General features: G+C 42.0%; 1 protein-coding gene across 4 annotated transcripts in view; it reads right to left on the reverse strand.

Moving 5' to 3' along the window:
• Positions 1 to 382: 382 nt before the first annotated feature.
• The window catches only part of LOC306976432 (dynactin subunit 1-like), a 37,909-nt gene continuing 25,837 nt past the window's right edge, over positions 383 to 12,454 (reverse strand). For all 4 annotated transcript variants that reach the window (XM_079574361.1, XM_079574358.1, XM_079574360.1 and 1 more), the window contains 22 exons: positions 12,019 to 12,216; positions 11,680 to 11,884; positions 10,672 to 10,750; positions 10,372 to 10,531; positions 9,640 to 9,744; positions 9,316 to 9,507; positions 9,070 to 9,186; positions 8,749 to 8,901; positions 7,223 to 7,383; positions 6,907 to 7,075; positions 6,767 to 6,835; positions 6,333 to 6,545; positions 6,028 to 6,189; positions 5,551 to 5,682; positions 5,273 to 5,401; positions 4,301 to 4,443; positions 4,058 to 4,224; positions 2,945 to 3,072; positions 2,566 to 2,746; positions 2,301 to 2,374; positions 989 to 1,078; positions 383 to 890 (listed from right to left, as the gene is read on the reverse strand). In XM_079574361.1, the coding sequence (XP_079430487.1) occupies positions 750 to 890; positions 989 to 1,078; positions 2,301 to 2,374; positions 2,566 to 2,746; positions 2,945 to 3,072; positions 4,058 to 4,224; positions 4,301 to 4,443; positions 5,273 to 5,401; positions 5,551 to 5,682; positions 6,028 to 6,189; positions 6,333 to 6,545; positions 6,767 to 6,835; positions 6,907 to 7,075; positions 7,223 to 7,383; positions 8,749 to 8,901; positions 9,070 to 9,186; positions 9,316 to 9,507; positions 9,640 to 9,744; positions 10,372 to 10,531; positions 10,672 to 10,750; positions 11,680 to 11,884; positions 12,019 to 12,216 (3,168 nt within the window). In that variant the 3' untranslated portion in view covers positions 383 to 749. The remainder of the gene's footprint in view (positions 891 to 988; positions 1,079 to 2,300; positions 2,375 to 2,565; positions 2,747 to 2,944; positions 3,073 to 4,057; positions 4,225 to 4,300; positions 4,444 to 5,272; positions 5,402 to 5,550; positions 5,683 to 6,027; positions 6,190 to 6,332; positions 6,546 to 6,766; positions 6,836 to 6,906; positions 7,076 to 7,222; positions 7,384 to 8,748; positions 8,902 to 9,069; positions 9,187 to 9,315; positions 9,508 to 9,639; positions 9,745 to 10,371; positions 10,532 to 10,671; positions 10,751 to 11,679; positions 11,885 to 12,018; positions 12,217 to 12,454) is intronic.

Below are 12,454 nucleotides of genomic sequence, written 5' to 3' on the forward strand. Positions count from 1 at the left end.
TTCAATGTGACCTAGCCTGGTCAGTCTTCCCATCCAAAAGCGGTTGAGTCTGGTAGTTTCCCACAGCCAATTGCAAAACTGCAAAGCTTTGTGTCCATAGGCATAATTTTAGTAGACTGACATTCCCTCTCCTCTCCATTTACATTCATCACACAATTCGAGAGAGAATCCATGAAGGCAACTCATTCTCCAGCATGTTCCAGTTTTTGGAGCCAGGCTTTTAGGTTGTTTTTGACATATGTGAAATCCCCATTGGTTTCCCTATTAAAGACCAGAGAGAAGTGATTTCCCATTGATTGTATCGCTCCAATCCCAGATGTTTCTTAAATTGGTGAATTTCAGTGATGCCTCCCAGAAGTGGCAGAGATAATGCCGAGTGACTGACTGCGTGGAGTCTGACTGGCCAGGCTAAATTTGACCAACATGTGAAGTGTCATGATACTGTTTGTGCAATTATATCCCTCCCCCTCATTTGTTTAAAAAAGCATCTAGAATAACAATAAAACATCCCTGTAATGGCATAAAAAATAAAAATCTAAACCTCTCTACAACACAAGCATTCATGTCTTAGCGCTGAACAAAATGCATGATCCGACTTTTACTTTCCTTTTAAACTGCATGGCAAACCTGGAGACAGAGTGAGCCAAACGTTGCATTTTTCTCTTAAAGAATATGGCAGAAACTAATCAAGATGGTTTGTGCATAAGGACACTGGCAGGAGCAGGACTTGGGCAGGATTTCGTCAGGTTTCATGTGGTTTGCAGCAGACTGTGGACTCTGTGGAGCTGGGTTTGGGACAGGACGAGCCGGTGCGTCCGCTCCTGGCCTCTGGGGCACGGCACCATCACGCGCCCCACCAACACCGCGTCCCCGAGCTTCTCCTCCTTTGCCTGGGAAAGACACAGCAAAATGTACAAGGAAATGGCTTTGTTAGGTCAGTTTGATTCAAGAAAGATTGTATTATGTAATGACTTGGTGTAAAACTGACCTTGACAAATGGCGCCGATGGAAACGTGGCGAAGTCTGATGTCACTCGAGCTCCCGGCTGATGGTTCACTACGTGTTCTGCCACTTCATCCTGAGAGACAAAGACAGAGAATATGAAGTAAGATTGTACGTTCTCTTTATAGTTAAGACATTGTTTACACCCAGTTTAGCCACAATTTAGTCTCATTTAGATCTATTTCAGTTTTGTCCTGATTCGATCTTGATCTAGGCCTAGTGGGACTTGGGAGAAATATTTTATCCGGTCGTATGTGAAAAACATGGACGTAGCATAGCAATTAGCTACTGAAGCCTAATAGGAAGTGGAGGCCGGATGTTACTTGCACTCATGGACTTTACATTTTTGCCCCTGCTTAACCTCTTACTATTATTACCTAAATCTAAAAGCTTCTTAACTGGAGAGCGACAGTGTAATGCCTCATTTGAAAGCTAAGACCTACAAAAGTGATCGTAGTATCTTTGTTGTCACATTGTCGCCAAGTTATTGTCACATTTTGAAGCTTTTTTGTCATTTTTTGTTACTTTTTCATTGCTTTTTTTGTTGCTTATTAGTTGCGTTCTCATCTCGTTTTTGTGTCACTTTTTTGTTGTGTTTTTGTCATGTTTTTGTCACTTTTTCTTCACCGTTTTAGTTTGTTTTTTTAAGCTTTTAGATTTTGGGTAAAGCCCAACTGGAGAAAATGTGCTTGGTTCAGGTAGGGGTTAAGATGTGAAGTCATTCTTAACATGTGTGTCATTCTTACCTCCACACTGTCTTAAAGAGAGTAGATGCAAGTTGGTCATTTTATGCTCACTACTGCCACCTCAGGTCTTACGCGTAACTGCAGTTTCTATATTAAGCTCGTGTATGACGACACTTCCACTACAGGTGGAAATTAGCATCTTTGCTATAACCTGGCACAATGCATCTTTCCTTTTGGTCAAGGTTAAATTGTGCACTGTCCCTGTCTAAATAAAAAACATACCATACCATACTTTGGATCCGAAGTAACAACATTTTGAGTGACAGTGCAGGATTTTAGAGGCAGTTGTGGTGAACAGGTCTGGGCTCATTCTATACATTAGGACATTGCTGGAACATGTAGTTTTAACATTTTAAACTCTGTATAGTCTTTTTAACAGGAGCTATGAGTTATTTTTGTATTTATATTTTGGCCTATTCTAAATAATGATGCTGGTTCCATAAACCCAGCCAAACTGCTAGCATGAATGATCACTATTCCATGGCTTATGGGCAGTGCTTAGAGTGAAATGTCTGAAAACCACTGTAATAGAGTATATAAAGCAAATAGTACCTTAAGTCTGTCCAGAGTCTCAGACAAAGACTGTAATCGAGCCGTTTGTTCCAACAGCTGAGCACTGGGAGTCACTGAGGAACAAATGACATTTATATTGTTAGAGAAAAACAGAACTATCATGAAGTAATGTTACAATCAAATGTCACTGTCAAAATGCTTAAAGTGCATATGAAAGGTTTGACCAATGTTTCTCCAGATCATAGTTAACACAGTTATATCAACACAACAACAATACACCTCTAGCTTTTAAAGAACCATTTACCTGGGGATTTCCCGGTGACGTCCACCACTTTGACATTTGAGCTCATCTGCAGCAGAGTCTCCAGCAGTTGGTCTGTTTTGCGGTAGAGGGCGCTGGAGAGCACTTCTGAGGAGCCTTTGGACGGGAGTTTAGTGACGTGTAGAGGAGGCAGAGAGGCCAACTGGGCCTGCATCTTCTCAGCCTGAAGCATCAAACACATCACATTGCATTAGTCATATCGCTTTTTGTTACATCCATTTGAATCATCAGCCTCCTTTAAAGCCTTCCCCTGCGTTCACTCGTCATTCGCCAAGTTACAAAATGACAACTGATGAGGCTGAAGCAGGACTAATCAAGGACGACACCTCTTGAGCACCATTGTAGATTATTAAGTGATCACCTTGAGTCTGTTGTTCTCGTTTTTGAGGCGTTTGATGCAGAGTCTCTGGACTTCGATTTGTTGAGTGAGAAGGGGAGAGTCTATCACCTGCAGCCCTGAACTCGAGCCAAGACCGGACACTGTGGTGACTGCAGGTACAAAGGTGTAAAATGTTATTCTCTAGAGAAAAACACATATAGCTGATATGGCAAACTAAAAGTCCACTTCAAAACTATTCAGTGGGATAAATGGGTGATACATTCTTACTGTTTTAGTTACTGAATCTGGAAGTTTACAGGATCAAACTTTGATAACACATGCCATAAACCAAGGCAATGTTTCAGCTTCACAAAAAATGAAAGATGGGGAACATTACATTTGATTAAAGGGGGGGTATTATGCAAAATCAACTTTTTCAAGCTTTACATCATGTTATTATGTCATTCCCTCATTAAAAACATGCCTGAAGTGTTACCTTGGCACATTCACGTATTTTTGAGTAATCTGTAAAAACTCTGATGGCAGCCATTTTAGGGATAGGTTTGCCTGAGTCCTCCTAGGAACACCCCCACCTCCTGGAGACGCCTCAGACCTTTCATCATCAGCCGAGTAACCAACCACTGCCCCTCAGCAGAACCCCCTCCCCACTGATGCCACAGACAGCGTGTGGAGGGGGCGTGTCGGAAAGGGTCAAGAGGTTCTTAAAGAGACAGAGGCCTATTTCAAGACATTTGCTACAGCCATTTTGAGAGAGCAATTTTATACAAGGCAGTTATTCTAATTTACTGCATTTACAGACCAACAGAAGGTTTCGTCATCATTGTAGTGTGCTATAGACTGGTGCTATGTGATTGAAAAAAGCATAATACCCCCTCTTTCAAGCATTCAAATTATGATGCATTCATTTCATGCAGTTGGTGTCACGCTTCCAAATGAAAAAACAAACCAATATTTTGAGAGTTTTGGGACACACAGCTGCGGTTTATACCTTTTTGCTCATCTGTAGATTCAAATGGGGTGAAAGAAATAGAAAAAAGTATGAATAAATATACGTTTTTGTAGATACTCACTGCATACGGCATATAAATAGTAATTGCAATATGTTATTTTGTCATTTTGTCTATTATTATTCACCTCCAGAGCCTCCGGTGACAATAGATGCGATTCCTGACGGGGCGGTTCCTCTGAGTCCCTCCACAGTGGCTTTAGACTGACTGTTCACCCTCTGCTTCAGTTCGGCTTTCTCCGCCTCCAGTTGGTCGATATCGGCTTGAAGGGCGTCCATGGTCTCCTCGAAGTCCCTGGAAAAACGCACATTATTATTATAATCATTATTCCCTGTGTCACTGTATCGTAAATGATCAAGTTAACTCTCACTTCTCTTTCTTCTTGAGGAGCGTCTGAGCTTCGTCTAGCCTCGTCTGAATCTTCTCCACCCGTTCGTCCGCGTCTTTGGACGAGCTGTCGAGTTTCTTCTCCAAAAGACTCAGGCGCACGCTGGCTTCGCTCAGCTCCTCACCCTGCCATGCAAGTTAGGAATACATTGTTTTATTTGGTAAACATCATTAGTATAATAAGCCCGAGCAAGCTGAGGGCAATATTCTAATTTACTACATAACATAATGAAATCAAAGAAGAGCTCCAGGAAATTGCAGTAAAAGTTGTTATTGTGTCAATTATCCAGTCCAAAAGCCCACAGATCTGGCAACCCCCTGTTTGAGGGTTAATAATAATAAGGGGTAATAATGCCAGCTATACATTTTTTTGTAGTGCCACTTAAACCTCTTAATCCCCACCTTAAAACCCTAAAAGCTTCTTGAAAATAAGCGTCAAAATAGCAACAAAATTAGATGTAAACGAGGATGACAACGCAGCAAAAAAAGCGTCAAAAAAGCAACAAAAACATGACAAAACATGCAATAAAAACGTAGTAAAAAGCTGACAAAAAAGTGATGAAAACGCAACAAATACGTGACAAAAAAGCAACAAAAATGTGACAACAATATGGCAACAATGCAAGTAAAAATCTTAGATCAATTTTGTAGGCCTTAGCTTTCAAATGAGGCATTACAGGGATCTATCTCTAGGTTGTAAGCTCCATTTGAAAAGCTTTTAGAGTTGGGTAAAGCTGAACTGGAGAAAATGAGCTTGGTTAATGCAGGGGTTAAGAGGTTAAAATAGCTGCAAGCTTTACTGTACCGTTAAATTACTGATACTGTTTTTAGAAATCATAGACAGTTTCCCCTTCCCTGTCCTTATAAGGTTAACATTGTAAATAAGAATTACAATGTTGGCCTTAAAAGGAAATAATATAAAACACAGCATCTACCCATTAACTCGGTCCAATACCTTGATCTTGAGGGACTTCTTAAGCTCTTTGATGACGGTCTCTCTGTCCTCCAGCTTCATCCCGAGCCCCTCTGCGTCTGTGATCTCAGCCCTCAGCGCCGTCGCTCTAAGGTCCACGGGAGGAGGATTCTGGGAAATTGAAAAGCGCAACAACAAAAGGTAAAAAACAAACTCCAGCTTACAGCGGCTTAACCGTGTCAGTGGGTTAATTAGTTTTAGAAGTCTTATTTAGCACCCGGAAAAGCACATGTTTTGACAGCAGTTTCCTCTTCTCGTACCTTGCTCTGTGGCTTCTCTGAGTCGTATTCTCCCTCCTGCATCGCCGTGGCCATCTTGTTCATGGTGGCGATGACGGAGCCACACGACTGACGGAGATAATCGTACGGGTTGGCGCCTTGAGCTCCATAGATCTGTGAAAACAACAACAACTTTCTTATTAGAAAATGAGTCACTTTTGTTGTAAACACTTTTCACATCCAACAACATTAGAGTACTAGAGAATTAGATTACAACAAGGTTATATTCAAATCTTACAAATCAAGACTAAAAAAGGAATACATCTAGAATTAAAAAGGGCTAGACAAGGTATGAACAGGAATATGCATATAATTATCTCTTTATTGTGTAAATGGGATTAACATATGGTAAAATGCTGTATTGAAGGCCCTATACCTATTTCTGTTGTAAAAGCTGTGAATGTAAATATTAAGTCTTTTATTGATTGTGACAGTATTGGTAAGGGACTTTTATCAAACCTGTTCTCCCGCCTTGAAGGCCACATCCTCCAGTTTGACGGCCGACAGACCCTCTTGTTCCCCCAGAGGAGACATCATCTGGGCCCCGGCCGCTGCCACCTCCTGCAGCACCGCCACCACCCACGTCAGGTGCTTCCTACAGTCCGACAGAGTGTCCGACACCTGGGGGGACACAGATGCTTAAAGTAAAGACCAGCACAGAGGAGATATTACTATTTTCAAGCAAACATTCAACATAGTTTTGGCTCTGGATGGTGACGTGGGGAGGGATACGGCAATAAAACGAAGGCTTGTATTTTTGTTACCTGTTGTCCGAAGTTGAGCGCAGACGGGATGCCGGGAGCGTCCGTGCCGGGCATCCTGCGGCGGATCTTTTTGCAGAACTGTTGGATGTCGCTGCAGGACGTCCCGAGGTCTTTGAGGAGCACGGCCAGGTCGGTTTTCTCCTGTCCCGCGTGAAGGAAGGAGCGCAGACGACCCACCTCCACAGCCATGCAGTCCAATGCACTCTGAGTGAACTGAACACAGGACGGGACAAGTGAGAGGTGGAACATGATAGATAGATAGATAGATAGATAGATAGATAGATAGATAGATAGATAGATAGATAGATAGATAGATAGATAGATAGATAGATAGATAGATAGATAGATAGATAGATAGATAGATAGATAGATAGATAGATAGATAGATAGATAGATAGATAGATAGATAGATAGATAGAACATTTTGAACTCACTCTGATGTGGTCTGCCAGCTGCATGGTGCAATCCTCAGTTTGGTCTGCCAGATGAATGCTGTACAGTTGCTGCGAAGGGACAGAATGGATTACTTTGTGTAAGTCTAACATATATATTACTTGAATTTCGTTTTACATACCTGATAGTATTTGATAGCTTTAGTGAGTGCCTCCACGTTCACAGTCTCGTCGAGTTGGTCTTTGTGCAGGAGGTCGATGAGGAAGTCCAGCGAGCGCTCGTGAACGCTCATCTCTGGATACAGAGAGCCAATCTTCTTATAGACCTCCACACTGCACTGGGACAGAGCCCTAATGGAACAAAACCAGCCATTAAGATTCTGCATTATGCTCTTACCCAGTTATCCAGTCATCACGCTCAATCTTATGCTTGACAGTTTTGCTAAATTCACACACAGATGCTATGTTATTCACTTTAATGACAGTGATGTGACTTACTGTTCATATTTGTGCAGCGTGGCTTGCAGGAGACTGAGCGAGTACACCAATCCTCCAGCGAAGCTCAGCTGCTCCCCTACTGCCCCCTTCAGGCCAGTCCGATCAGCGCAGTTTTCATTCAGGTCGAACTTCTCTCGGGCCTGTTTGCCGATCAACTCTGCCTGTAAAGAACAGAAAAAGCAGTGTCAGACACCAGTGTTTTTAGATTGGTGATGTGTGCCAAAAATGTATCCCCTCGTTTAGACACCTTTATATATACGGTCTATAGACAACACACACTCTTTATACTCAGTACACAAAGTCAGTACTATACAGTATATACCAGGATAGGCGAGTTTTCATAGCGGAGGGACGATTTTCCTCATTGTATAAAGACCAAGGACGAAACCGGCAAAGTAAAGCACCACACTGGAAAATTACCATCTTAAAGGGACTAGATGCAAGTTGCCCATTTTATACTCACTACTCCCACCTCAGGTCATACGTGTTACTGCGCTTCTATATTAAGCTCGTGCATGACGGCGATTCAGACCCGAAGTAACAACTTTTTGAGTGACAGATTTTAGAGGCAGTTGTGGTGAATAGATCTGGGCTCATTCTACACATTAGGACATTGGTGGAACATGTAGGGGGAGGAAAATCCATCATTAAAATTGCTTGAATAAAGGTTTATGTTGAATTTGAGTCTGTTTGAAATAATCTAAAATAAAGATAAAAACGTTAAAGCTAATGGCATAAGCATAAAACCTACTTGAAATCAGACAAATTAACTTTTACTTTTAGAAATAAACTTTAGATTTAATAGATTAGTAGATTTATGTCATTTCCTCCTTAAAATTATAATTATTTTTCCAGTGGACTTTCTACAAATGCCAGTGTTGTACACTACAGTGTTGTACGATACAGTATGACCTAACTGGGTGTATTGACAGTATTTCTCCCCTTTTTCTCCTATGTGAGACAAAATGTCAAAGTACTCTCTGATTTTGTTTCTCAAAATCATCTTGAGGGCCAGAGATTCTATGCTTGATGTATTATATATATATAAAAAAAACTATACATAAATAATACTACACAACTGCACAGATTGCTTCAACGTTTCAACCAGAATGGTATAAAGCTTCCGAAAAAATGCATCCCCAGCTCTCAACAAAACTGATATCATACATACAACCAGGATGGTATGAAGTTGCACAGAAAATACATTCATAATATCATATAATGTTATGCTTGACAGAAACTTGAATTTACACTGGGTAAGTCTTGCTCTCTTCATACTCACTGGTTAGTTAGCGAGCTAGCATAGGCAATACATTAAAAACACATTACAGATATGCATCACCTGCTTATGTAAAGAACTTCACCCAAAATATATGAAGCATATTTTGCATTTTGCACCACCGCGTGCTCCATTTAGCATTTTTTCAATATCAGAAGAAACACTGGCTTGTTTTGATGGGGATTTGACACTTTCATTTAACTTTGGCAGTAGATCAGTTCTTGAGCCTCCTGACTACAGCCCTTACTTTGCAGATGAGCCTGGGGATGAGCAGCAGCACCAGGATACAGTCGTGGTCTCCTCCGTGACGCAGGAAGGACTCGGGCATGAATGACGTCAGCAGAGACACGTGTCTATTGGCCTGAGTCACCTCCATCTTCCTCAGCTCCATCTCAATGGCCTGAACCAGCGACGCAAAGAAAAGAAAAGGCCTTGTAACGTTTAGAGATTACATGTATTCATAATCCTACTTAAATAGCATCTCAAAGTCAAAGTCAAAGTGTTATATGAAAAGCAGGCCTGTAGGGAATCACTGCAGGATTATTCATAGAAGTGTTTCCTTTCTGACCTTGGCGTAGGCTTTTGTTTCGGCGAATTTGATCTTGAAATCGAACATCTCGGCTGGAGGCTGCTGCTGCTGCTCTGCGGACGCCTCCTGTTGACTGGTCAGCTCTCGGTTCAGCTCCTGCAATAGAGACACGTCAATAAAACTCTCGAATACATACGGATGTTGAAAAGCAAGTGAATGTTTTCCATCATCAGGAGGAGCTACATACAGTTTGTGCTTTGTGATTTTTGCACTCTCTCCCAGTACCTGCAGGTGCGCCGTGAGCTCCCTGTACTTCTGAATGGTCTGTTGATAGTCAGCCACGGTCTCCTGCGCAGCCTCCACTCGCTTCTCGGCCTCTCGAACCCGCGCCGCCCCGAGGTCCAGCATCTCCCTCAGCTCCAGCTCCGTCTCCCGGGCGTTCTCCTGCAGCTCGTCGTTCATCTCGTTTATGGCTTCCTACCGAGAAATCAACGGAGAAAGAAATGAAACAGTCAGCCATTTATTCGACCTTGGTTACACTGTCGCTGAGACAAAACCTTTTGTAGAGTTCATGAAAAGCTAGTGAATGAACGAATCAAAATGGCTTACCAGATCAGTGACTGTCTCTCTGAGCTCTCTCACTTTCTCCTCCAAGTCCAGGTTCCTCTCAGTCAAAGTTTCCACCATTTCTTCTGCCCCCAGCGATGCATCCACCTGGAGTGTATAATTAAAGAGGTTTTATAAGCTACAGTATAAGCTTTTAGCAAAAGGAATAGTGTTTAAGAGGTGATTGCTACTTAATATTCTACATTAAAGCTCATAATGAAGATGACAGCAGCAAAAGACTTCGACAGCAGTTTAAGAGTCGGAAAAGCTTTAAAAACTTCCTTGTATCATTTGGAGTAAAGAACTTGCTGAGACCTAAAAAGCGTATTGACTGCGGTGGCCCACACAGTGATTTATGTGTCTGCAGTGGCAAACTGCATCAGCTCCATCAGGGAGAGTGTGTGAAATCAAGAAATAGGGTCTCACACACTATACATACACACTGTCATGTAAAGTTAAACCTGCATATTTTAATGGTAGTCCTGTACTAATGATACTCAAAATAAGCCTGAGGTTTCAGTTTAGCAGTTCCCCTCTTCCCCATAACAACGCTACACTGATATTGCAGTGGTCTCTTTAGCAATCACTTTTATATCCACCAGATTAGTAATCAGTTGAAGGTATTTACTGTACTTATTTAATTTTGTCTTGTTTCTCTTGGCTGTAGCTACAACATGGCTGCCTGAGCTGTAACCACAGGAGTTTGATGCTACGGCGCTGTGTAAGCGACTCCACCTGTTCCTTGAGCTCATCGATGGTCTTCTCGGCCACTGCCATCTCCTCCTGCAGCTTCTCCTTCTGTCCCCTCTGAGCGTCCAACTCCACATTCTTCTTCTCCGTCTGCTTCTGCAACTTCAAATGCTCCTGCTTCTCCGACGCTGACAAGTCTCTCATTCTGCAAATAACAAGGCGACATTTTTGTTTTCATTTTTTGCCAATACCGCGTAGCATTGTGCCATATTAGGCCTCACTTTAACAGAAAACAGTAATAACCGTGAGAACCATCTTATAATGACTTATAATATTGCGACGCACCTGACCAGAGCCTCCTTGAGTCGTGCGTTTTGCTCCTCCAGCTGTTTGACGTGATAACTAGAGGCAGCACCATCTGAACCTGAACAAAACAAAAACAAATCAATAACTAAACATGTAAATAATGTGTTATGTCACAAAGATGCATGATGGGTGAATCGACAGGACTTGCACTATTTACCAATATATTGTGGCTTTAGTTCCCCGGATAGGTAGTTTCATAAGTATTACCTTTTTGTGTTGCCAGATATGAGGTAAACGTGTTCAAATATTGATTTTACAGATAGCAACTGTACTGTTTTTTGTATTGTTTTCAGAGCTGCCAGATCCAAGGACTAAATCCAGTCTCCCCGATCAAAGTGCTAGTGCAGGTCCCCAGTAATTAAAGCTCAGCAATTGAATTCTGGATGTTCTTAGCTTTCAAATGAGGAATGGTACATCCAAACTGCCAAAGGCACATCTTACAGCCATTGCAACCACATTTACTTCACAAAAAAGCAGCAAAAAATGTGATACAAAAGTCACAAAAACCCACAAACATGCCACAATTAAGCGTCAAAAAAGCAACAATATTGCGACAAAAGAGCGACAAAAAAGCCCCAAACGTAAGTAAAAAAACACAAAAGTGCTGAAAAAGCAAAAAAAAGTGATACAAAAGTGACAAAAAAGCTACAAACATGCAACAATGTAGAGACAAAAAAAACATTAAAAATGTGACGAAAGAGCAACAAAAAGAGCGACAAAAATGTGATACAAAATGACAAAAAGGACAAAATTTCCACAAAAAAGTGACAAAATTGCGACAAAAAAGAGACAAAAAAAATCACAAACATGCAACAAAAAAGTGACCAAAAAACATTAAAAAATTGACAAAAGAGCAACAAAAAGCATCAAAATTGTGACAAAAAACAACCATAAAGTAAAAAAAATGTGACAGAAAACACAGCAAGAACACGAGGAAAAAGATCCATAGCGCCCAACTCGAGAAAAAGCGCTCGCAAGAAATCCTACCCTTCTCTTCGATCTCGTGTTTGAGGATCTCCAGGTCCATGGTGAGTTCCTCCACTCTCTCTTTGTACGAGTCGACCTCCAGCTGCATGGACTCCGCTCGCTCCTCCGCCATCTCTTTGTCCAGCGTTGCCATTTCGATCGCATCCGCCGTGTCTGACATCTCCTCCATGTAATGTTCCTTCGCCTCCTGAGCTTCCTTAGCCTCCTATAAAAACATGAAGGGGGTGGAAGGTTCTGTGAGGAAAAGGCAAAGCTCTAGCAATAGATGAGTCTTGCCCACCTTCTGAAAACCATCGCCAGGTCCTACAACAAATTACAACTAGAAGAACTTGCTCTTACTTTCTTGGCCTCCTTGAGTTGCTTCTGCAGCTCAGCCTGCTGCTCCTGCATCTTGGTCCTCCACTCCTGCAGCTGCTCCAGTTGGATCTTGTGTTTCTCGAGCTCTTTCAGTTTGGCCTTGTCCTCGGTGCGTTTCATCTTCAGAGTCTCCAGTTTCTCCTCCAGATCCTTCACCTGGATCCGCAGAGCCTCCTCCTCCTGAAATTCAATGGTATAACGGTATAAGACACAACTTACACTTACAGTATGTTCACTGTATTATTCTTTACTCCCAGTCCTTGCATGCTAAAAATGGAGAAATTAAAGCAGTACTAAGCAACTTGTTTACCAAAATAAACTCTCTGGGGGTAATACAAGTGTTAATGGGATGATTGGGGGGTCTTTCATCTCCCCCTGGTGTCTCTGGCCAACCATGCTTGCAACTTGACTGCCACCG

The sequence above is a fragment of the Gobius niger genome (assembly GCF_951799975.1).
Source record: "Gobius niger genome assembly, chromosome: 16".
Taxonomy (NCBI): Eukaryota; Metazoa; Chordata; class Actinopteri; order Gobiiformes; family Gobiidae; genus Gobius; species Gobius niger.